A 27,409-nucleotide genomic window follows, 5' to 3' on the forward strand; every position below is an offset into this window, starting at 1 on the left:
TAGATACAATAGATAATTGATTTACAAATGACTTATTTGATTTTGACAAATGATGGTTAGACACATAATGACTCATGGGGTATTTAACTTTACTAGAAAGTTCGGGTTCATATGTGGTTTTAGGGATACCTCTGGTTTGACGCGGTGGTAGTTGTTTTCTGGATGGTTCAGGAACATCCTCAGCAAGTGATTGGTTTGGTGTATCAGCGGCCTGTGGTGTGAGGGATTTGGACAGAGATGGAGCTATAACTTCATTTTCTGGGTGTTCATCATTGTCTGGGTGTTCATTACCACTTTGGTCCAAAGGTATACTACGCAAATCTAATTCACCTGCATTGTTTTTAGCCGATTCAGAGAGTTCCTCATTATTCACATCCTGATTACTAGGTTCAGAGATTTTCCCTTTGGTAAAGATCAAAAAATTATAGTCATAGTCTAGAGCTTGAACTTCTTCCTGGTACTTCCCTTGAAGTTCAGGCTCAGAGGAAAAATACATAGTCTTCATGAAAAATGACATCCAATGTAACAAACATGCGCTTGGTGGGAGGGTGATAGCAGCGGTACCCCTTTTGAGAAACAGCATATCCTAGAAAGACACAGCGCAATACTCGAAGAGTCAACTTCGTGCGCTAATGCTTATGAAGGTGTACAAATGCTACACAACCAAACACATGGGGAGGTAAGTTGGGGATGACGGGAGCAACGATTGCTTCAGTGAGAGCCTGAGATGGTGTCCGAAAATCAATAGTGCTAGAAGGTACTCGGTTAATCAAATCAGCTGTAGAGGTAAGTGCGTGTCCCCAATAAGAAACCAACATATGGGCTTCTATTAATGAAGTACGAACAACCTCCAACAAGTGCCGATTTTTTTGCTCTGCAACCCCATTCTACTGGGGTGTATCAGAACAAGTAGTTTGATAAATAGTTCCATGGGTTTCCAAATACCGCTTCAATTTAAGACTCGAATATTCACCTCTATTATCACTGCGGAAAACCTGGAATTTTGCATTGTACTGACTATGAACAATTTTATGAAAATTTTGAAATAACAAGTTTACTTCACTTTTGGACTTCATCAAACATACCCAAGTCATCCTGGTACAATCATCAATAAAAGTAACAAACCAACGTGATCCATCCAAGTTAGTAACTTTAGATGGACTCCAAACATTAGAATGTATGATCATAAAAGGAACTGGGCTTTTATTCAAAATTAATGGAAACGAAGCACGATGGCTCTTTGCATGTTCACAAACATCACATTTGAAATTGGAAATATCAATTTTTGCAAATAAATTAGGAAACAATTTCTTCAGGTAACCAAATGAAGCATGCCCCAGACGTCGATGCCATAACCATATCTCAGATTTCTTCTTTTCACCTGCAGAACAGCCTATCATTAAAGCATAACGCAATTTGGTTCGAACTCTTTGCCCCCAAGTCTAAGTAATACAGCTTCCCTTGCCTAACACCACAATCAATCATCTGCCTTGTTTGGATGTCCTTAAACACACAAAAATCAAGCCAGAAAATGACAACACAAAATAAGGCAGTGGTTATTTGGGAAATAGACAAGAGATTATAATCTAAAGATGGAACAATCAAAACAAAATCTAAATTCAAAGTGTCAGTGAGGGACAAGGATCCTTCTCCAATAATCGGAATTGAGGTACCATTGGCAGTGGAAACAAAATTTTGTGCAGAAGGTTTAAGAGGAAAGACTTGTTTAGAATCAAATGTCATATGATCCGTAGCACCGAAATCAATTATCCATGCACTATTAGAAACAATTGCAGAAATATTTAAAACCTTACCATCATTACCTGCAGCTACTGCTAATGTTGAGAATGCTTCGGCAATATCATTCTTTGTCTTTGTTTCAACAACCGCAGCAGTAGAGGTCTTCTTAGAATTCCTCTTCCGTGAATCACGGCTATGATCCCACCATTCTCGATACCCCACAAGTTCGTAGCATCGATTTTTGGTATGACCAATTTGATTGTAGTGAGTGCATTTGTAGAAGATTTATTGACACCAGCAGCAGTCTTAGGAGGGACGAGCTTTGGTCAGTCCTGCTGGTGTTGAGGAAGCCAATTCTAATTAGAACGGTTTCGAGTCACTATGGCGGAAGCTTCAGAATTTCCAAGTTCAATATTCATCATTTCGCGTCGAACACATTCACGGCGGACTAGTGCATAACATTCCTTTAATGCGAGAATTGGATCCTTCCTCAAAATTTCACCACGGATTTGTTCGAATTCACCATCTAATCTAGCAAGAAAAATATGCGTCTTTAGTCATTGACCTGATTTCTGATATGATGCAACATCTTTTTCCCTCTCCATGATCACCTAATCACGAAGATCCAATTCACTAAAAATTTCAATTAACTCTCCATAATACACAGAGAGTGTTCTACCACTCTATTTGGCAGAGAAAGCCCTCTGATTCAAGGTAAATACTTGTAATTCGTCTGCTTCATCATAAAAAGCTTGAGAAAGAGCTTTCCAAATATCGCGAGTGGTGGGTAGGAGAATGTATCCCTTCATAATGTCTGGGGACATAGAAATCAACAGCCACCTCTTAACCCTTTGATTGTCTGCATACCACTTTTCATATCCATCATCCGTCTCGGTTGTTGGCTATAAATTGCCACGAATAAATGAGAGTTTCTCCTTCTCAGCAATATGCGTCTCTATGATTTGAGACCACATATCATAATTGGTCTCATTGAGTACAATCCCTGCATTGAACGATGAGCCTTTGAATTGAATAATAATAAGAGCAGACTTGGTGCCAGATATTTCAGAATTTGAATTGGCCATGGTTTGATGGTGATATGGATTCAATGAAAGGATGATGATGATTCTTTCAAGGCTCTGAAACCAACTTGCAAATCAGACTTTGAGAAGAATATTTTTATTCAGCTTAATTCTATACATTGTACAATTACTTATTTATAGAGATGGATCGCCAATAAGTAATAAGTCCTATAATTGAGCTATTCCTATAATCAAAGCTAAAATCAAGCTATTTCTTAATCTACAGATATAATAATAGGAAACAATCAAGCTATTTCCTAATCTACAAATAGGAAACAATCACAAGAGATAATTCCTAAAATCTCTACAGAAATATGTTTGTGCAACTATTAATGTTATTGTCATGGTTGTTAACATTGTGAACATGCCATAATCATTTTGCGTGAGGGTGCTACATCTTGTGTTGTTAGCGAATGTCGTAACATTCGTCATCTTTATTGACATAGTCTCATGACCTGACATCGGTCATTGCCCCAAATGTGCATCAACATCTTGTGCTTCTGTACGTTTATAAACTTTGAAATTTTTGATGATTTTGGTTTCAATGCTAGTATGTTTGTTATACCAATAGTAGTGGTTGTAGGTGTCAGTCGGCTTGAGTTGGGCAGTATTAAATCCATTACGAAATAAGCACAGTAACCAGAATTTCACAGTTAGCTACGAGAATGTTATGTATGACATAAAGATAAACATCGTAGTATTAAATCCATCACGAAATAAGCACAGCAACCATAATTTCATAGTTAGCTACGAGAATGTTATGCGTGACATAAAGATAAACAACATAGTATTAAATCCATTACGAAATAAGCACAGCAACCAGAATTTCACAGTTAGCTACGAGAATGTTATGTATGACATAAAGATAAACAGCATAGATGAGTATTATTGGAATATCAAAAAAGTGAACACAACCAAAACACAAAGGGAACCCATGTCGCACCCAAACATCATTACAGAACAGTTTTAAAAAAAAAAAAACGCAAAATGTAATAGTTAAGCACTGTTTTGCAATACGACAATGTGGACTAAATGGTTTTTCAAGTAGAACTCAAGTCATAGTGCATCAATAATACTTATAAAACATAATGTCTCACGAGCAAAAATAACATAAGCAAATATGAAGATAGAAAATGTGTGCATGACGATACGATAAATAAAAACATGCCCACTATCCGGAAAATGAAATTTAATCATATTGTTGCACGTCTATATTGACTCCTTACTAGTCTTCCTATTGTGGTTACTAAACTTGCCATAACGACCACATCGAATACGTTGCACTACCTCGCCCTTCGATGAAATCCTCTTGCGTTTGGGCCTTCTAGGAGGATGCTTCACCTTTGGCAGCGTACTCATGTAATCATTGGGTGTGAACATCGGTTTCTCTACGGTTGGAATGGAATATATTGTTCCGTTATGCAAAGCTCGAAACTTCTCAATAAGGTAGAACCCTTCAATTGAATCGTATATGTTTCTCTCGTTATTACAAAATGCGACAACAACATGTGAACATGGAAACCCATTTATCTACCACTAAAAACAAGAACACGAACATCTAACCATGTCAACCAAAACCGACAGATGAGAATGAACCTCATACACATTGTCATTGGCTTGACTAACGCTCCAAGACCTACTATCGTTGTATGCCTTTACCAAAAAAATTTTCCCCATCTTCGGGCATATTACGTCGGCCCATGTACTAGACTTAACTCTGCGCTTTGCCATCTACTTCATTATTTGACCCCTTATCATATTAACCAACCTAGTAATTGAAAGATGACAGGCCTCACGTATCCAATTGTTGAAAGACTTGGCGGAGTTCGAGCACATCTTGCCATAAAGCCGTCCATTGAAAAAATCCAATGTGAACAAAAAAATATCAATAAAATTGAATAGCACAACCCCCTTTATACCATGCTACTACAACCGATATACAAAGAAAAAAAAAAGAACAGAAAGAAAGGTGGAATCGAAAACCTTCCATTCCCATTGGGCATATTCACCTACTTGAAGTATGCGTTAGCCCAATATTTAGGATGAAAGTCTTTCAAAAAGTCTTCAATCACCGCCGGACTGCACTTCTTTAATTCCTCTAATTCCTGATTAAAACATGCTACAGTGGACGCGTAAGCACATTCCCGAAGGTTGCTCATCAAACCAATTTTGTGTGATGCATTCACATATTTCATCTAGTCCCTCAAATTGATTTGAAAATGCAACAAACAAAATGCATGATGTGCCCATGGGAACATAGTTGGCATAGATTGCAATAAGCCAGCGTGACAGTTGGAGATAAATGTTAACATTCGCCCACCACCAACAACCTCTTTCAGATGCCGTAAAAACCACTCCCAATTGGCAGAATTCTCGGAATCAACAATTGCAAATGCCATGGAGAACAAACCATTGAACATAACATATATAGTCAACTGAAGCAGACGAAAATGTGTAAATAGAAATGTTGATGCATCCTGTCATATGAAACAAATCTGTGCACAGTGCATAAATGTGTAATAAGTTCACAAAATTCAAATGGAAATGTTCATACAGATTACATAACATAATTAAGCATGATACACTCTTACCTTGATTGCCATCCTTCGCAATAGCATTGAGCAGATTCCCCTTGAATCTGCCTTTTAAGAAGATCCTATCCAAAAACAACAAAGGCCGACAATAATTAAACCCATCTATATATGCACAGAATGATATGAAATACCGAACAAACCTCCCATATTTTTTTTTATCAAATTCAAGGTTAATGTAACTGTGTAGATTTTTTTCGCTATACCATCTGAGTTGGTCACATGACATTGTGTAATTTTCATACACTTCACCCCTAGCTTTCTACACCCCTAACCATGGGACCCGGTAACTAATTTCCAAACCATAATTGTTTTTCAAAATCAACAATCACGTTCATAGGGCGCATCAGTGGCTGATCAAGCACCCAATCCGCAACAATGCTAGACACCAACTCAGACCCCATACGTGGGTTCCTATAAGTTCGTACAACAGCGCCACAAGTGTGCACACTATCAAACCTCTTAACACATAGAATCCCATTCGATGGTAACACCCTCACGTGAACTGACCGTGTGCACCCCATAGACACTACGAACTTACATACTATTGTAATACAGACTGAATCATTTTTCACGTACTTGAATTGAAATCCACATTCCACAGCATATTTACATAATACTTCCCGAAATTCATTAGCCCCCCCCCCCCTCCTCGAAACATTGCCCAACATGGGTAATCCCATACTCCCATCCAGTAGACAAAAACGTCTTCAATTTGTTCAAGCAATATGATGGTAACAAATCCGCTTAGTCATTATCACCAAAAGCCCGATTCATAATACGAGAATTTCTAACCTCCTCCGTGCAATCCACCACCCCACAAGTACCACCTGCCCCACGCTCCGTGACTAAATAAGGACTATATTGAATTTCTCACCCAAACCAATACATAACAAACTAGAAAAAATCTTCAGCATTCCCTTAGATGAGTGGATTTGAATTGGAATTTTATAAAAATATAAGAAGATTTGCTATTGAAGTTAGATTGACAACTCTAAAGTAAAGGATTGAATAGTGATATGAGACATGTACTTTATTAAGATTATTGTACGAGTACGATCTTTATGAAAAAATTTCAAATAACTATTTTCACCGAATTATTTGAAATCAATCATTATAAAACTCTCAAATTCATTATTGATATCTAAATCTAAAAATATTACATTGAATTAAAGACTACACTCCCAAAAATATTGATATTAAATCCATTCATTTCAAATCCAGAAGTCCAAAAGGTGCTTCAGTGAATTTGTCTACAACAAGACATAATGCAGTTTAGGGAGGTTTGGTTCAAGAAACTAATCCCAATCCTTTTCTTCCTAATCATGAAAGATCCATATTATTTGTATTCTATCCAGTTAATCAAAACACCAAACCTGATTGCCATCCAAGCCCAGTGGCAAAGGCATCAGGTGTACGGAAATGATGGGTTCAAATCTGTTTGATTACAAAGAAAAAAATAGCACTAATTGTTTCAAGTATTATGCATTTGAAGACCCTATCCCATCCCATCCCATCCCATCCCATCCCATCCAATCCAATGAGAGGCCTTTTATATATTTAAATAATATTTTTTTAATATATATATGTATATATATATATTACATTAAAACTTATAATGTACATCTATTCTTATAATTAATAGCCTTTGCTATTAGGAACTTTTAGACAAATAGAGGCTTTTTTTAAGAAGAAAAAAAAAAGAAAGAAAAAAAGGAAAAAAAGAAAAAAGAAAAAATGAAAAGGTCTTTGTATAAGAAATGTTTGGTTTGACTATGGGAGATAAGTTTTCAAAAAATATTTTGGAAAGAGAGTGTAGAAATTTTTGTAGTTTGTTTAGTTGTATATTTTGAAAATAGTATTGAAGTTTTAGAGTTTGGAATGATTTGATATTTTGTTGTAATTGATTAGATGTATGTGAGAGAAAAAGTGATTGAAAAAGAGAGATGAGAGAGAAAAAGTGATTATTAATGTGTTGGAATTTTGAAAATTTTTTGAGAAAAATTACAAACCAAACAAAATTTTCAAAAATTTTCTCCAAAATCTTTTTCCCAAAGCCGAACCAAACAAGTCCTTTGTGTTTTACATTTTAGGGCTCTCAACAAGATAATTCCTTTCTGTTGTGCCTTTTGACAATGAAATTTTTTTTTTTTTTTTTTTTCTAATTAGCTTTTGGACAAGGAATTTGTTTTTTAATAACATTTTTTATGAAGTGTTTAGACAAATAACTTAAAAATTTCGAGCCTTCTAAAAATAAATTTGAAACTTTAGACAAAGGCCTCGATGGAATAATGGTTGGGCCGGCACTACAACACTTGAATCGAAAAATTTCACACCATACACTGGGCAATAATTTTCATTGTCATCCACAAGCAAAATCTTAATTCCAAACTGATCATCTTATCACCCCGTAGTGTGTTAGTTTAACAACAATCATAGGAGAAATGCATTGTAAATAATTTATCCTTCTTATTTGTGAATTATTAAGTTGTTTATTGTAGGCCAGACCAATAAACTATAGATAAATTAAGTTTACACAACATTATGTATGGTGAATCAGAAGTTTGCGAAAATAGTTCTCCGCATGAATTCTTGAGGTGCTGCGAGGAAGAAAAAAAAAAGGGGAAAAAAAACGTGAATCAGATCATTTCAATCGACTAGAAAATTAAGAAACTACAATATATGAGAGTCTGCGCTAGTGTAATAAAAGTGATCCATGAGCATCTGTGCTAGTGTCGTAAAAGTGATCTTGTTTAGGAGCAAATTTCACTCACCGGTAGCTATTATGATTACAAGAACAAATGCAAAGTTTAAAAAAATAAAAGAAAAAAAGAAAACATTTTGCTAAAATAGTTTCACAAATGCATATAAAAATAAAAACATTTTGGTAAAAATGAGTTTTTTTTTTTTTTTTTTTAATTTGATATTCGAATTGAAATATAGTGTCTCATTTATTTCTTCTTTTTCCCTTCAAGTCAAATGTGCCCATAAAACCTGGTGGATTCAATTGCAAGCCCAATCTGTATACAAGAAAGACTTGAAGAGAAAGAGGAAAGAAATTGAAGTTACCTTTCCCACCAGTGAAGAGATTGAACTGTTCAATGGCTTGACGGAGGAACATTTCAACTCCACTGACAATGATGGCTCCAGCAGCCTCAGCTTCTTTTAACAGGGTGGTTTTTCTAGGTGTGTAAACGGCGTCAAAGACAACTTTGTACTCACCCAAAGTCCCCTAAAAAATGAAATGCCAAGTGTTAATTACAATGCCCGAGTCAAAAATGTTGTTTGGTTGGAATGAAACTATGGGGAGGGACCTTGGCCACAGGAATTCGATCTGTATTTGGATGCATTCCCAATGGTGTTGCATTAGCAAGGATTGCACCTTTCTCTGGCTGGAAAGATACTAGATTTTCGAAAGGCTGAGCTTCACCCGACACAGCCAGAGCAAGAGATTTTGCTCTGTCTTTTGAGATAGAACAATCAGGGTTAGAAACAAGGGCTCAAGTGCTCTTTCATAAGGATGTCTCTACTTCATCAGGTCACCAATCATAGCACGACACATCAATGTATAAGAAAGCAGTTTCAACATAGTGATTGGCAACCCAATGAAATGGAGAGTCCAACAGGAGGGAGGACCTTGAGCCCCAGAACAAAATGTCAAAATATATGATAAAAGAAAAGGTGACCACAAAGCTTTAGATTACATACCAAAATCAATGTCAAAAATGACAACCCTCGCTCCTCTGCTTTTAGCACCAAATGCCAGTGCTCTTCCAGCCCCTCCAGCGCCAACAAGCACAAACATTTTCCCAGTGAGCGGAGATGGGAGTGATACTTCCCCATTAGTGCATCCCCATACTGTGAAATTTCAAATATACAATATGAAATGGTCAATTTCTAAAATTGAATGATTATTAACTAATCAAGGAGCTCTATCATATTTGCAAATGATTGAAGCATTTTTGTGGATTCACTCCGTTACTAACTTATGGGCACTTAATACTTCAAACTAGATTTATGGGCTATTTTTCAAGGCACTTCAATCATGCAACAATGGCCAAGTTGTAGAATATTAACCTACAACTTATTTTCAAGAATGAGCATATCGAATTTTCTTTTAGAATTTGCAACTCCAAGATGTATTATCCAAATATATTTAAGTGCTATTCTACAAGAAAATGTACTACTTTTTTGGTTAAACTACAAATATACCCCCTGAGATATGCTTAAAATACAAATTGCCCCCTATGGTTTAGAAAATTACAAATATCTCTTTATTAAAAATTTTTATTTAACAGAATTAATTAAAACAATTAAATTTATAATTACTCTCTTATACAATAATAAAATTTCCTAAATTATTAATTGAAACATATTTATAACATTATTAAAAACTGTTAATTGACTTGAGGATTTATTAATAAAATGGACGATTTATTATAAAATTAGAAATCTCAGGAAATGGAATGTAATTTTCAAAACTACAAGGGGCAATTCGTATTTTAATTAAACCTCAGGGACTGTATTTGTAATTTACCCTTTTTTTTTTTTTGTGCGCACAATGATGAACCTAGTTTTAGGTATAGAACATGTAATTGATTAGAGAAATTGTGGTGTCAACTTTAATACCTTTCAAAGCATCCTCAATTGCAGTTATAGAAGCCTCACAATCTGTGTTGTAACCAACCAGCTTCCCATCACTATGTCGCCTTATAATAGTATTTACAGCACCTATAGACTGGTGAAGCACACAACCACTGATATATAAATATATATATATATATACGTGTGTGTGTGTTGATGAACAAGATTTTAAACCCTAATAAAGATGCAGTCATGCAGCCCCATTAAGGTGCTTCCAGCCTACTATTTCTTAAACAAAGCACTAGAAATAGGATACACATAATGCACAAATTGAACATGCCTGTAGTAGCAAAATTTTAACAAAAAGTGGATATCTAAAAGAATATTGAGCAGACCTGAGCAAGTGGATCGACTTCATCACAAAATGCAGTTACAGTTTCCTTGTATGGAAATCCTACACTACAATGGCATAAATAAAAAAGAAAACACAATGTTAACATGAAAATAAAAAAGCTAAGAAAGGCATTTAAACAGTTGTGTAATTCCAAGAATGAAAATCCAAAAGGAAACAATCTCACATAAAACAAACTATGAAGAAGCCCAAAATGCAAGTAGATTCTCTGTTAGATGCCCCCTTCTAAATGAGTGAATACTCAAGTCAGACACTTGACATTTGAGTCTGCGTATGGGATATTTGTTTGATATTGACTTAGACACGCCCCCAACAACCAGTCCTGTCTATTCAAGTTCACTGCATGATTGTACATAAAACTCCCTTGCTATGTTCTTCGAGGAAATGGTTGCTTCAAAATGATTATTTAGTCATGTTTCCATATTTGAACTTGCGAATTAGGTGAACCCAAGCCCAGACACATACATACCCATACCTGAGTCACATATCCAAGTCCATGTAACATAGAGTACGTTCCATCCTATTCACTTTGTTAAGGCATAATCATATAATATATTTAAGATGGACAGAAAATATTCTGGGGCTACTCTGCTGCTACAAAAAACAAGATCAGGAAGCAGGGGTATAATAGCAAGTTAATAACATTTCCTTGTTCTGGTGAAAAGGAGTTATGAAAATATTGAGTAAAAACAGATGGCAAAATGTGTATAACCAGGATATAATCGAAAATTATTTTCCCAAAAAGACATACCAAAGTCATTACCCTTCAATTAGAGCATCACATGCTTCTTTGAAAACTAATATACTACCGCATCCCAAATGAACATTTGGGGCCATTTTACATGTGTACTTTTCTGCAGTACTGGTATCAACTATAATTTGGGCTAGTATTTTTTTCCCCATTTTTGCACGTTGAGAGAGAGAGAGAGAGAGAGAGAATTAGTTGTAATCCTAATGAAAATAAGAAAAGCACAAAAGATAGCCAAGAAATATATCCTCTTGTAAAAAGAAAGATGATATAGTTGATAAAAGAGAGATTATATTTCTCAAATAAGAGATGAATTTTTAATTAAGGATTTAATTTCCTTAACTTGAAGTGTAGGTGGTCCAAAATGGAGAATACAAAATATGTATCACTAGAGAGGTAAGAAATGTAGACAGTAAACTGGAGAGAAGAGAATTAGCCAATTAGGTGAGCGTAAGGCATGCAGAACAGGAAAGGAAATAATGGCAGTACTCAAAATAGCAGGGTCACCTTTCCCCAAAACTACTCTCTTATTAAGGGAATTGTGCCATATTTATAGGCATTCCTTGGCTCACTTGAAGACCCCAAGTGGGCCGGCTAGGCGGGAGATATCCTGTATTAAAAAAATACATATATATATTTAACCAATAGGGTGATGCCGCATGCCTCTAGAATCACGTGGGAATATTCTTTTCCCTAACTGCTAGGTCGAGGTAAGTATAAAGTTCCTTTGGACACTTCCTTCAGGACTCCATAAGTCCCTCGAATATCCTTCTAAGGGAGATTACCTCGATGATCCCTTACACTTAGCTGCCAAGCCACATAATCCCCAATGGCTCAGAATAGGTCATAGCATAGCCTTGTATAAACTACACTACGGCCGCACACCAAGCCTTGAGGTACCTCCCAGGCCTACCATTTAAATGGGGGCAAACTCACTTAGCTAGGGTGATTTGTTTATGGGGAGGAGATTCTTCACTCTTGGATCTCATTCTTCCCATCTTGGAGGGAGTCATTATTCTGGCATGCCTTGACACTTTTGGTTGTTTCAAGCCCTTTATTACTGGCTCTAGGAAAATTGAATTTTCCGAGGTATGTCATGGAGGTACAAGGGGATTTATCCCCTCTGTTTGGCCCACCTCGGTAACTTCACATTTCTATTAACCGACTTCCTTCAAAAAATTTATGTAGATTGGCTTCTTTTGATCATTTTTCCAGGTCTCTCTTTCAATTCTCAGGTCATCACCCTTACTGCAACCCATAACCCATAACCCAATTAATTTGCATTACTTGTGGTAAATTCAATAAGGGTCTTTGGATTCCAATCAGGTCTCATTTGATCGACGCCCTTTACGAATTTGCCCTTCCTGTTATTTTCAAAAATATTCTTCCCTCCAAGGCAAGTCTCATGGTTTTTGAATTTTCAAAATAGATCACTCTTACAGGAAGGAATTATAAGCTTACCTGAAACCTGCATAGTCAGGGCTTGAGTAAACACTAAAAAACTCCTCGAGATCATCTACAAGCATTGGGACGTAAATTCCATTGTAGCCCACGTGTCTAAAGGTAGGATTATGGAGCAGGGGACCTTTGCTGTGGCCCACTGGTTTTGAGATCAGCCCAAAAACTTTAGTTTCTGCATTTAAATAATCAACTCCATAAGCGTGTCGAAGGTTATGCAAAGTAGGCAGACCAGGCACCGGATTTCCTTCAATAGACCCATAGATTAAAAAGCCATCAAATTTTGGGCCCAATAATTGACTTATAAGACCTCTATCCCCGATAGAGTATGTGATTAGCGGTATCTGCAGAGAGTTAAAAAGAAGTGACTTGTCAAATACACAAAAGATAGGCAAATAAAATAAAATTAAACTATCCTAATCATCCCTTGTCTTTTCTTTTTCATCCCTTGTCTTTTCTTAGCTATATTTCGATAAGAGGAAAGACGAAAATTACAGTCACAGAATTTGTTCTTCACTCGAGTCCAGTCTCTTTTCTTTTTCATTGTTGCTTTGGGCATTCAATTTTTATAAAATTTGCACCCACAAATAAACTAAAATTCACTAAAGATGTGTTTGCGTTCTCTTGTTCCTGATTTCTTTTATTACAAAGAGAGGGATTGTTATCTCCAATATTTGATAATCAACTTTTAATCTAGTCAGTCATTGACACACATATCTTATGGCCAACTCATGCATTTGAGTTATGATTTATAAGAATCATTAGTAGTGCTCACCTTCTCTAATGTTGTGTTTGGTTAGGGGATTTGGGGAGGGATTTGGAAAGGGAAAGAGAAAAGGTGTGTGAAACTATGTGAAATGTAGGTATATTTTTTTCACATTTCACCTACCTTTTCCATTTCCCTTTCCAAATCCCTCATCAAATCCCTTAACCAAACACAGCATAAGTGTATTATTTTTCTTTTATCACAGTCAAATATAACATTTTTCACAGAAGTGGCAAAAACATCATAATTTCATCAAACCTCATATACGTGACAATGTGAAAGCAAATGAAAAAATCTTGGTAGCTCTGTAATGCTACTTGATTTGGAGACAAGTTTGATGATATCTGCTCCAGTTGATTGCATGTGGGCAACAAGTTGAGTGAGATCTTCTTCTGAAGGAGTTGTGCCATCTATATAACATGATACAATTATTTTGCTACTTCTATGTTTATTCGGTTTGTGTTCCTCCATTAGATCAGAAGCTACCTGAATGATCACAGTATAATAAAAGTCATAAGAAGACAAAATTTAATGAATTCTTATCGGAAAATGAGAACTGTTGACAAAAATGTTTTTTTTTTTGTATATTGACCATTTTAGCAGCTAAAAACAAAGCCAGTTAACAGTATTGCATATTCTACATAACAATGAATAGAACACAATACAGAGTTCACAAATATTATCATTTAATTTTCATAAATTCAACTACGATGAGGGCACACAAAATTGTTTTATGGTCACCATTCCCCATCAACTCTATCATTTTTATCTTTTCATGAATCAATTGTAAAAGTTCAAATCAAAATTGAGATGTTCAATAATATGCTTCACAGACATGATGAACTAGCATTATGCCATGAATCATGATAACTCTTACGTTGTGTTTGGTTTATTAGAATAAGTTGGAATGGAATGATCATTCATCAGCATATTCACATTTGATTCACTAAATAAATTATAAAAAATATATATTGCAAGTGGAATCATCATTTGTCGTTGTAAGGCAATGATCATTCAATAAGGAGACTAAGGAATGACCATTCCATATCAATCCATCTTCATTCCAATGAACCAAACACTCCCTTAGGGGGACAAAAATTTAACCCTTAATGACAAGCACTTGGCATGTTCCCAAATCCTAGTTGATGTTGTAAACTTTCCATCCTTCATACTGTCGACTGATTTCCATGCATGGGCCTAGTTTGGGAATACTAAATAAGTGCACTTTTTGACTTTTTATGAAATATGGGTTGGGTTTGGATTGGGTTTGAAGTGATGTGTTAGAGAGGTGATGTGACTTAAATAAGATGATGTGACTTAAATAGGATAATGACTTTTTGTCTTTTTTCAATCATGCCAAACTTGGCCCAATTATCAATCTATGATTGAAAAAATAACACTAGAGGAGCATATAGCAAAGAATTCAAGAATAATTTTTAATGTTCAACAAATAAATGCTAATTTCTGATTCCACACTTGATAGTGCAAAACTGCAGGGGTTCTTCCATTTTTTCACTCTAGGAAATGAGTGGTGCCCAATCAGACAGGAAGAGGATCCAGTCAAATAAGACAAAACCATGTCCAAACATACTATAGCCCATGAGTTCAGGGAAAATGACATCAGATTGCAGTTTGTTTAAGTTGCTTTGAATATGATTAGACTTCTTGGCTTGTAATTAGTTCAAATTTTGTTGGAGAAAGCAAGTAAAATTCCAAATAACTTGACATCATCTAACAGAATTCAATCTATTTTCCTGCAGATGAATTGATGTCAAATACAAATACCTTGAGCTCCAAATCAATATAATCTGCTCCCAGTTCTTTAGCTAAACGAAGTGTATCCAACCGCATGTTTTCATCACCCCCATACTGACCACCTTCCCATTGTGGCCTAGCAAAAAAAAAAAAAAAAGAATAAAATATGATTCAACAGAAGTTGAACATTAAAAATTTTGTACTAGGACACTATTTATCTAGTTTTCTTCTAAATTGATGAAGTTTGACTTAGGCCAAGTTTGGGAAGACTAAAAAAGTGCACTTTTTGTCTTTTTGGACTAAAAAATTGAGGTTGAAAATATGGATGTTTGGGTTAACTTTTTGACTTTTTATTGAAAAATATGTAATAAAAAATTGTAAAAATTGATTTGTAGAGAAAAATTTGAATTGGGAGTTGTGCAGCCCTAATTGTTGACTTTTGGTGAATAGTGTTAACTTTTTAGCTTTTTGAGTAACTTTTTGGCTTTTTGACTTATTTGGGACTTCCCAAACTTAGCCTTAATGGCCCACCAAGCACTGAGTTCACAACAACATTATAATAGTGGGAAAAAAAATTCTTAGAAATATACGTTTGGTTTGTTTTTCAGAAAAATTTTTGGAAAAAATTCTCTATAAATAAATTTTCAAGAGTAATCAAACTAAACAAATTTTTTCAAAAAAAATTTAAAAATTTTGTTTGGTTACCTACTTTCCAAAATCACTCTCTCTCTCTCATACGCATCAAATCAATCACTTTTTTTAAAACTCTCTCTCCAAAATAATTTTTCAAAATCATTTCTGAAAAAAACAAATCAAATAAGTTTTCGTATTCTTTATCTTAAAAACTATTCTACAAATACAAACCAAACACACCCATATATTATATACACATTAATTTTCTTGTGAGTATATTCACCTACTCCAACCACTGCAGCGATAGCGACAAAGATAGAGAAAGTTAACTTCCAACAAAAAGATAATGAATGTTTGCTTTTATGTCAAATCCAACTCTAAATTTTGTGCAGAACCAATGGGAAAAAAAACCTTTTTTAAGTTTTCCAAGCAAACCTTTACAATCTATTTCACCAAATAGAAGCCAAATCTATACAAATATACTTATTACCTCCCAAGTCCCCAGCTAACATAAGAGGATCCCATTATTATGCCTACTGTATAACAGACATATTAGAAAGGTTACATCACCATATTTAGTTTAAGAGTGGTGATTTAGAGCACTAAATTTGAAATTTTAAAAACATCACTAATGAGGTGATAATATAAAGAAAAAATAAAATAAAACAAAATAAAGGCCAAATTATCACATCAGTGGTGGGGTCCACATGATGCCACATCATTAGTGGTGCATTAGTGGTGCTAAATTAGTGGTATGAAGTATTTTTCTTAGTTCAAAAACTTATTTCTTTATGTACTTGAGTTTGAGAAACAAATTTCAGACACCATGAAACTACAGCGCTCTTTAATTTCTAAAACTATAGAAAATAATAATAATAATAAATAAATAAATAAATAAAATCTACAAATTATGAAAACCCAACAATACTAAAAATTATAATTTCATAAAATAAATTACACCAATAATCACAATTTATCCTTCTTCGAACAATAAGAAATAAATAAAAAAAAAAACCAAAAAACTTGAAATTTATCTGGATCAGTGAGAGAAAAGTTTCAGTTGATCTAGAATGGATCATACAAAATTTAGTTGAATAATGATCAAATTAGAATACCCTTTTACACTAACAAGCCAAAATCATTTTGCCTTTGATCATTAGAGTTGCTCTTAAATTGTCGGTTATAAAAAGCTCATGGTCCCCCACAACCAATTTGAGTGCATGCACAAAATTTCCATCAAGATACCTTGATTTAAATTAAAAGAAAAGCTCATAGTAACTATCTTTCTTATATCACATTCAATTCTGCAATTTTAGTTCGACAATAGTAAAAACAGCTTGTGAGCACTAAAAAGGAATCTTTATGCAATTCACATGAAATCAAATCTTGCAAAAATATAGAACTTCAAAGTAGGAAGTGTCCCAAGTATTGGCTAAGTGATCAGTCATTTGTTGGCCCTGGGTGCCTCATGAGACATTAGGTCTAAGGTTCGACTCTGAACCACACCCAAGATTTGCCAAATCCACACGTGGAGGGGCGCTTTGCATGGGTCTCGAAATTAGCCGGGTTTACTTGGATACCCAATAATAAAAAATACATATATATATACATAGAAGCAGAACACAAGGTTAGCATTTTATACCTATAGACAATGAGAACAGGGAGTGGCTTATTGTTGAGGAGGATTTGGAGGTCTCGACTTGGCTGGAAGTCCTTTATACAATCCAGCCTGATCTCAACCACATCTGCACCTTGTGCCTTTGCCTGATTCATGTCACTCACCATTTGCTCCACGGATTGACTCATCAATGGAGCACAAATCATTGTTGAATTGGTCAACACCCCAACACTACCCATTTCAACAAAGATTAAAGAAACCCAACAAGAATTGAGAGATTGAAAAAATAGAAAACAAGCAATGTTGCTCTGAGAGCTTGAACAAAATGAATTTTACATTAAATTAGGGACAGTGCAGTGAGAAGAAAGAATTGTGGATTAAGGAAATCAAGCAAGGATTGCTTGAAAGACTGAACTATTATTGAGTATATATAAATATATATGTTTGGAAAAATTTGTGTATGCAACAGTGGAAAGGAAAAGGTGTTATTTGAATTCCACACCAACCATTTGGAGAAAATATCAGAAGCACCAACAACGGTGGAAAGTGTAGAAGATGAAGAGATGAATTAAGCACAGTGCATATATAGCAAGTTGGGTAGGCACGATACCGATCCTCTCCATCACATGGATGTCTACCTCTGTTTGGATGGTGAGGTGAGAAAATATAAGCGAAAATAACATGATATGGAATTATAAGAAAATGTCATAATTTTATAATTTTTAGTCATAACTAATTAAAAAGAAATTTTCATAATCAAATATAACATAAGACATAATTAAAAAATTTATTAGTCATAATTAAAATAATGTTGTAACTAAAAAAGAAAATTAATTATAATTAAAGAAAAAAATGACATAATTAAAGACGTATATAGTATACTCTTTTAAGGGTGTGTATGATAGAATTTCCCAAATAACAAATTAGTGTTAGTTTTGAAAAATAATTATAAATTTATGATAAATTTTTAATATTTTAATGATTAAAGTCATAAAATTTTCATGAAGTTATAATTATTTTATAATAATACCACTGATTTGTAAATTCTCCAAAATAAAACAACTCTTATATGAAATCATTATGATTTCTCATAATATATTTGAGAATTGTCTTTTTTAATATTTTAGTTAAAAATGAAATTAAAAAATTTAATATGTTTGAAAATAATTTTGTACTTTTTTCAAATTTGTATCAACAATAATTATGATTTTAAAATAAATTATTCACAAAAATGTGATCTAATAAAGTTACTATTTATATCCGATTAACGTCATTTTTTTACAGGAATGAATTACTCAATATGCCCTACATATTGAATGGTTTGATTTATCAAGATAGGCCCAAAAGAAGCCCGCAATAAGCCAAATTGAATCATCCAATTGACTAATCAAACTGGAGATAGTCCAAGTCCTCACTAATATTATTCACCCATTAGTATTTTTCAAAAATGAAAATCTACTTATAATAAAGAAAATAAATGTTTCGCTATCAGGGATGAAGCTATGGTAGGTACGGGTGTAAATTTTGCCTGTCTGGCCCAATTCATGAGCTAGAAAATTAGGCCCAGGCCCAGGAGGTATTTGGGCCTTGGACGGGCCGGGCCAGTGGGCCTGGGCAGGACTTGAACATTTTTTATATTTTTTTCCACCAAAAATGGCAATGAGTCTCGGGCAAGATGGGCCTTGTGTTGGACTTTAAATGGGCTTTGAGTGGACCGATGGACAGGGCCATGGGTCGGCCTAAAGCGGGCCAAGTTGGGCTTCAAAATGATAACCCAGGCCCAGACCCAGGATTTCTAGTTGGGCTCAGGCCTAATTGGGCTGGGCCCACCCAGGCCGCCTATGAGTCGCAGGCCATTTTTACATTTCTAACAGTAGGATAGGTGGGTTACGTGGTTCTGAATTTTTGATAATTCTACCAGTATTTTAACATATATAAATTATATTTTATATATTCTTTATAATTTTTTTTGATAATTTTACTTGTATTCTAACATATATAAATTATATTTTATATATCCTTTATTAAATTATAATAGCACTGCTTAAAATTGTAATAATATTTCTCTATTAAGGATTTTCTTTCTAATTGCAAAGATTCTACTAAAATGAGTCTTTTACCATATACTCTCCAAAAAGATATGTTATATACAAGCTATGATATTTTATGATGATAATACCAAAAAGTGTTAAAGACTAAATCATTTTCAGCGATAACTAAAAGGACCATAATACATAATAATCACACACCACATTTTCGTTCATAATCTAAAAATAATCTCAATAGGTCATAATTACGTCATAATTAACATTACAATGAGTTATAACCAAGGGCCATTACCAAAATAATAGTCACAAGAAATCATAATTAAGTTATAACCAATATCACAATGAATCATAATTAACACCATAATGTGTCATGACCAAAGACTATAAAGATCATAATTGCAACATACAAGATCCACTTTTTACTATGTGTTTTATAGATTTTTCCTATTAAAATATATCATTTCTATCTCAACTTCTTTTTTTTTTTTTTATAATTTTCCAATCTACTTATAGTAATTACTCTCCAATATTTTTACAAAATACAACCTTAAACTCCTTAATTTGAAATTCATATTTATCTAAATGGACTTATAATAATTAAGTTTAATAATATTTTATTGTTGTTTATTACAAAAAAAAAAAAATCAATATTATTAATTTGTGTCCCTCATGGCACCCTAACTCGTTGTTGTTAGGAAATAAAGTGATAATTCCCCATAATTTAGGGGTGTAAGTGTAGTGAAAATTTTATTTTATTTGGTTGGTTCTTAAAATATCAAGTATTAATTAGAGATTTTAAAAGTTTTATTAAAATTTTTATCAAATATTTTATATGGTTGTCAGACTCATACTATGTAAGATATTTGATAGAAATTGTGATAAAACTTTTAGAATTTCTAAAATTTATTTTTTATTTTTTATTTTTTATTTTGTGAAATATCAGTTGGTGGGTCTTATTTGAATTCAAACAACAAACGCAACCCATACCAAGAAAGCGCCAACAAAACCCTTGACATGTCAACGTTAACACGTCAGACATATAACAACGAACAGTCGTGTTGTATAAATTAATTATTATTTTTTAAAGAAAAAATTATTGAAAAATCTAAACTAAAAAAAATAAGATATTAGATTCAGTAGATATACATATTTTTTTAATGAGACATTGTAAAATAGTTTGGTAAAAAATTCTTTTGTTGGCTATGGATGGCATTTTGGCCTCTTTTAGGAAAATGGCTAAAAGCCAAAAGTCAGCTTTTAACCTATTTTGGTTCAAAAATGATAAAGATTTTAAAAATTTTATCAAAATTTCTATCAAATATCTCATATGAGTGTGAGATTCACATAGAACCCACATGATGTAGATCTCACGCCTATGTAAGACATTTGGTAGTACTTTTGGGTCTGTAACATTACTCATTTTGGATCACATAATCTCTCTACATTTTTACACGTTTTTTTATAAAAAAAAAAAAAAATCAAAAAGTCAGTTTTTAACCAATTTTTCAAAACATTTATTTTCAATTTTACCTCTTAATTTATCTGTTGACATTTTTTTATCTGTTGACTTTCGTTCACTATCTGTTCAAATTTTTCTTTATATGTTCAAATTGTTTCCTATCTGTTTAGTTTTTTTACCCTATCTGTTTAATTTTTTTAATCTTTTCAATTCAAATTTCTCTTATCTATTTAAATATTTGTTAAAATAAAATTCTATCCATTCAAATTTTTTAATTATTTGTTTAATTTTTTGTCTTATTTGCTCAAATATCTTACCAAATTTGATTATCTGTTGAAATTCCTTATCTATTCAATTTTATTTTTATTTTTTCTATCTGTTAAAATAAAGTCCGCCGGGTTATTAGCAACTCCGCCTGTCTCAAGCTCGGTTAAGGAAGATGGTTGTATCTTAGGAAGCCGACGGCTAATACGTAAAAAAGCCGCTTGGATCCCTTATGACTATGAATCATACTTTGAATCGTTTAAATGCAAGGTTGTTCCCCTCAAGTGACGCGTTGCACCTACCTTTGGGTGTTTCAAAAAGTGAGTAAGGGGCATCGCATCAACGCCTGGGTGCGGTGAAAAATGGGCAAAGGTTCCTACGTTTTTCTGGACGAGAGCGGGTAAAGAAGCTAGTCCAAGACTGGAGGTTTAGAGTAGCCACTTGGAATATAGGAACCTTAACTGGTAAGACGATGGAGTTGGTAGATGTTATGATTAGGAAGAGAGTTAGTATAGCTTGCGTACAAGAAACTAAGTGGACAGGTGAAAAAGCTAAGGAATTTGAGGATATCGGTTTTAAACTGTATTATAGTGGTAAGAATAGACGCAGGAATGGGGTAGGAATCTTAATTGCCAAGGGTTTTGTGGAGAATGTGGTGGCGGTCATTAGGAAAGAGGATAGGATTATGTTTGTTAAACTAGTTATTGGAGGGAATATAGTGAACGTTATATCAAGTCAAACAAAATCCTATTTGTTCAAATATTTCTTCTCTCTATCTATGTGTGTGTCTCTCTCTTTTACTCATTTGTTCAAAATCATTATCAACAACAACAAATCCTATATGTTTATCAACAACAACAAATCATATATGTTCATCAACAATAACAAATCCTATCTGTTCATCATCATCATCATCATCATCAAAAAATTAAAAAAAAATAAACATATTTGTATCTGTAGTATACAACATGATTAAACCTATCCAAAATCACAATCAACCAAAGAAAATTAAAACAAGAAAGAGTTTAGAGCTTAGAACAACCAAAGAAACTTTTATTCAAACTGAGTGAAGGTGGGAATACGTTGCAAAACCTACAAGCGCAAAGGCTTCGGAGAGAGAATGTTGACTGCATGAAGAAACTTTTACAGAAGTGAAAAATTGAGAAATTTAACATTAACATCAACATCAAACATCCATGGGGCTAACATCAGCATAACGCAGATTGGATTTCAAGGATGATGATAAGATCCAGATCTATAGATTGTCTGGCCTTAAAAACAATCTAGATTTCAAAAATTTAACATCAGCATAAAGAAGATTGTTTTAACCCTAAAACACCACCATAGGTTAGAGAATGGGTTTGTATAATCAATCACACAGTAAATAACCTTATCAGTTGAGCATGAGTGAGTGGCAGCGTCTACTTTTGGATCTAGATCTAGATTTGCATCTCATGGCGGTGGTGGTGGATCTGGATCTCACGATATGGATTTCGCGGTAGAGCAGCGGCAGAGGAAAAGTAATGACGGAGAGAGAAAGAGCGGCAGACCCCTCGCCTCCAGTACTCTATCACCGAAAGTTGAAACACTTTGGTTTTTGCCAAAAGTAGCCATTGTTTTCGGCGAAGGGAGACGACGGCAGTAGAGCAAGGTAGATAGAGGAGGGAGAGGACGACGCCCATAGCTAAAGAAAGCACAGAGAGATCGGCAGAAGAGTGGTCATGTCGAAGAGAGAGAGAGGGAAGTAATGTGATGCTGAGAAGAGAAGCAACGTAATGCTTCTAACCCTAGGTATTATATATATATAGCATATGTATTTTGATCATTTCATCTAAGCTTGTCCTTTTAGACAAAATATTCCAGCATTTGGACCTTTGGCCAAAGAAAATTCAAAATTGAATTTTTGGACCGAATTTCCTTTTCTAAATTATCAATATGATACTTATCACAACATTAATGTAAATCCTCATTCAAATTAGAGTTATCTTAAGGCGGAAGATATTAATTTATTAATTCATATGTAGTAATATTTTTCATCAAACACATTACGGTTGGAAAAATTATTATGTAATTTTCAAGTATTTTATGGCTTTGTATAGATAATATTTTTAATAAATGACAAATTACAAAACATATGGAATAGAAAAATGATTCATTCACTTAATTTTTCCTCCACAAACCCCCTAATGACATGGTGAGAAAAAGACAAATTAATGGCCCGTGTTTTTATACTCCTTTCGTCTCTCAAAACTTTTAAACCAATCTTGCCACATCATTAAGAGGATTTGGGGGGAGGATTTTGTGTAGATGTAGCATTGTTGTATTGAAGAAATTGTCTTTTATCTTCTAGCTACTTAGCAAGATATATCAATATTGTCATTATGCTTTACATAATAATATATTTTATTGCCAGAAGTCTAGAAGGTACATCAATTAGTTAAGTTTTACTGTTTAAGTATTTGTTTTTTAATATTCCATCCCTTATGAACTAGTATCATTATTTGTACTAATCAAGTTACCATCACTTCTCTTTCAAACTTAGTCCCTTTTTTTCTATATTTTTTTTTGGTGACAAAAATCAATTATTAATAGTTAGATTAGCTTTTAAGAAAATTGAACTTCCTACCTCTCTTTCAATATTTTAAATAGCAATAATTCTACATTTAAAAAAAAATGTGAACACTTCACTCAAAATAAATATGTAAACAATTGATTCTAACGTAAAGCACCAATAAATGCCAAGATAAGAACTTGTGAACCAATTAGTCTTGTATTTTATCTTTCAAACCCATAAGTCTCATTTCAATGTTAATGACCTATTTGTACACGATTTGAGTACGTGTCTGTAACGACCCAGAACCGTATACTATGATTACCAGTAATTAATTATGTGTTAGCATGATTTAATTGAAGATTATCTGTTGAACTTAGAAGAATATCTGTTGAGATGAGAACTTTGGGACTGAAATTGATGACCGTAATGGGTTCGGAAAACGAAATTGAACACGCCTATGTGATACCGGGAATTTGTAGAACCATTTGGGAAAATAAATTGAGAACTGAATTTCGTCTGATTCGTTAAGCCTTGTTTGGCTCAAGATAATGGCACAATTCTATTTTTATGGTATATATATATGTATATAGATAAAGATGTTGACCATGTTTTGACTCAAAACCAAAGAGAAGAAAAATCTGGAAAGGAGAGAGAGAGAGAGAGAATTCGTAAGAAAGGGGAAGAAGAGGAGGAAAAAGAGAATCAAGCTTAAATCTTCCTCAATTAAAGAATCAAGGTAAGGATCTTCTCTAAATTCTTGAAGTAAGGTTGATGCATCAATGATCTCATGATAAATAAGAGGATTGAAAGGGGAATATGTGTTTAATTTGAGCATGCATGGCATGAATAGATGATTTATGGTTATATTTGTCATATTTTGAGGAAGAACCTCCATGGATATGAAGAAATGAAGCTTTTACATGAATAGTTATGATTCTTCACTTTAAATCATGGTTTGATCTTGTGCATGATGCATTTGGGTTTGTTTAGAAGCTAAAATGTTGAAATCAAGTGGGTTCCAAGTGTTTTGGGACTTGGGTTTTCATCAATGTTGAAGTGTTTTTGCAAAAAGGAAAGGTTAAAGCTTGAGAAGAGTCCAGAATTTCAGATTTTCGCGCGGTCCGCTCGAGCGGAGGTATTCTCGCTCGAGCGTGAAAATAGGCCTCCCAGCAGTTTCGGAAAATTGTGCAGTCCGCTCGAGCGGACAAAGTGGCGCTCGAGCGGGGACCTCTTTTTCAGGAAATTTTGAGAGGTTGAATTACTTGATTTTACCATGTTATTGACATCATTTAGCATCTCATAATCATAAAATAGAGTAAAGAAAGGATAATATGGCATGTATTAAGTGATTTAATGATAATGTGTATGGAGAAATGTGTTCTAATGTTGATAATTGCAGGTCAAGAGGCGAAGACCGTGCAATCGGTTTTGGAAACCCACTGTGAGTAACATTTCTGTAAAGATATGTTAGTATGATCTATGTTTAAAAGTGCTACGTTATGCTACGGTTCTGAAATGATAAATGTTTTCTGTGAACGAATGTCCAGTTTGCAAATCTAGTATGGCATCCATAGATAGTCCTAAGTGGACCAGTTTACGAGATCTCGGTATGTGTTTAATCGGTGTCCGGGACCGGTTACTCTAGTCGTTGGACGACAAATGTTATGTTCTATGGAGTATGCCATTATGTATGTTCTGATATGAGATGATTATGCTTATGGATGATTTATTTTATGGTATATGAATGTGGAATCCGTTCACTACCCCTTTACGTTAATGTTACTTGCCGAGCTTTAGCTCATTGTTTGTATATATGTATTTATAGGTGAGCACTCTGGGAGTCAAGCCTAGGCGGGGTCCGAGCCGAGCCGCCGTTTTGAAGCCTACCCGGTGTTTTGGTGCCTCCGAGTTGGGGCTAGGCCTAGAAGGCCGTTAGGAAGCTTGGTTTTGGCTGTGCATGTGGCGTGAGCCTATGTTTTGTACATGAATCTTGTTTATATGTGATGTACAGTTAGTGGGTAAATTAACCACATTTTTGGCATGTAATGTATGTTCATATAAATGCACAGCTCTTTGGACTATTAGTGGTTATTGTTTTCGCTTCCGCGAGCCCCTTTTATTTATGTTTTGTATAGCAAGGCCTGTGGTAATCTAGGATTACTGGCCGGTCTCGTTGCCAAACTTCTAGGGGCGAGTTTGGGCCGTGACAGAGTGGTATCAGAGCGCACGAGTTAATTTACCCACACACGTGTCCATCAGAGCTGTAGGGTGTCATAGAAAAGAAATAGAGCATGGCATATATGTGTGCATGTGTGTGTGTGTTTGAAAGAGAAAGAAACGAGAATTGTACGATGAGGCAACAGAGGAACTGTTATGTGAAAATGAGATGTTGTATTTTCTATGGGTTCTATAGACCAATGGAGGACGCCAATGCAAGAAATGCAGATGAAACAGGACCTTCTGATGCTAGAATGACTCGATTAGAAAGAATGGTTGAAGCTCTGACTGGATTGGTTAGACAACAGCTAGAACAAAACCAACAACCACAACAAAGACAACCTTTTCCACCACCTCCTCCACCACCTGTTCAAGTGGAACCGATCAATTATGATGACATCATTACAATGACACAGAAATACAAGAAATTGAAACCGCCAGAATTTGCAGGAGGTATTGAGCCATTACAAGCAGAGGCATGGGTACTTGAGACTGAGAAAATTTTTGAAGTGTTTCCATGTAATGATGCATATAAAGTTCTATTAGCCACATTCACTTTGAAGGAAGAAGCGAGAAGATGGTGGATGCTCATTCGAGATATGAATAGGGACTTAACATGGGATCGATTCAAAGAGACGTTTTATGAAAAGTATTTTCCACAATGCATGCGAGATAGAAAAGTATCCGAATTTGAACAGTTGAAGCAAGGAACCATGTCAGTAGCGGAGTATGAAGCGAAATTTACCGAACTAGCCCGTTACGCTCCTCATATGGTTGATACGGATTACAAGAAGGCAAGGAAATTTGAGGGTGGCCTACATGTTGAGGTACTTGACAGGGTGAATGTGTTGAAATTAGAAAAATATGTTGATGTACTTGACAGAGCCTTGATGGCTGAAACAAATATTGCTATCTTGAACATGTCCAAGTCTATAACTACACCTGAACCAGAAAGTAAGAAATTCAAGAAACAGAAAGTAGAAACAGTTAGTGAATCCATGGGCTCCGTGAATGAAAATTTGACTTCAAAGTTTAGTGACAACACAAAAAGGGAAAGTGGTGGAAGTATAGGTGTTCCTACTTGTAAGGAATGTGGGAAGCAACATTGGGGTATTTGTCGCCGTGGAACTGGAGTCTGTTTCAAATGTGGACAAAAAGGACATATAGCTAAAGCTTGCCCACAAGTTTATGTAAGAAATGAAGGACCCATTGCTAGTGGAGTTAACTCAACAATGACACCAAAGACAAACGTAACATCTGCTCCTGAGGGGAATACATTGAGGCAAGGAAGGGTTTTCACCCTAGTTTCAGAAAAGACACAGAATACTGGAAAAGCGAATACAGGTATGATTTTTTTATTATCTACTGTGATGTTAGCACTGTTCTCTATGCGATGGCTATGTTACTTATGCGGTGGAAATATGAACCTATGACCATGACGGAATAATATACCTTTGTTATTACTTGTTAAGGAATGATT

General features: G+C 34.5%; 1 protein-coding gene and 1 long non-coding RNA gene across 3 annotated transcripts; both read right to left on the reverse strand.

Moving 5' to 3' along the window:
- Nucleotides 1-4,693: 4,693 nt before the first annotated feature.
- LOC145820198 (uncharacterized) lies at nt 4,694-7,566 on the reverse strand. The gene is made up of 2 exons (XR_014361365.1): nt 5,414-7,566; nt 4,694-5,299 (listed from the first exon to the last, which is right to left on the reverse strand). It is a non-coding gene; the product is annotated as an uncharacterized LOC145820198 (long non-coding RNA).
- A 296-nt stretch (nt 7,567-7,862) lies between these two features.
- On the reverse strand, nt 7,863-18,096 carry LOC114263050 (bifunctional 3-dehydroquinate dehydratase/shikimate dehydrogenase, chloroplastic-like). Of its 2 annotated transcripts, none has more exons than XM_082915169.1 (10): nt 17,412-18,096; nt 15,167-15,272; nt 13,649-13,867; nt 12,619-12,959; nt 10,393-10,456; nt 10,043-10,151; nt 9,122-9,271; nt 8,728-8,876; nt 8,483-8,645; nt 7,863-8,013 (listed from the first exon to the last, which is right to left on the reverse strand). In XM_082915169.1, exons 1-10 carry the CDS (start codon nt 17,624-17,626, stop codon nt 7,970-7,972), a joined length of 1,560 nt encoding a protein of 519 aa, XP_082771295.1. In that variant the 5' UTR covers nt 17,627-18,096; the 3' UTR covers nt 7,863-7,969. The 2 variants fall into 2 exon arrangements, with proteins under 2 accessions (XP_082771295.1, XP_082771294.1); XM_082915168.1 differs by having other exon boundaries at nt 13,640-13,867; nt 17,412-18,075.
- Nucleotides 18,097-27,409: the final 9,313 nt, after the last annotated feature.

This window comes from Camellia sinensis, chromosome 2 (genome assembly GCF_055761805.1).
Source record: "Camellia sinensis isolate YWXY chromosome 2, ASM5576180v1, whole genome shotgun sequence".
NCBI classification, from domain to species: domain Eukaryota; kingdom Viridiplantae; phylum Streptophyta; class Magnoliopsida; order Ericales; family Theaceae; genus Camellia; species Camellia sinensis.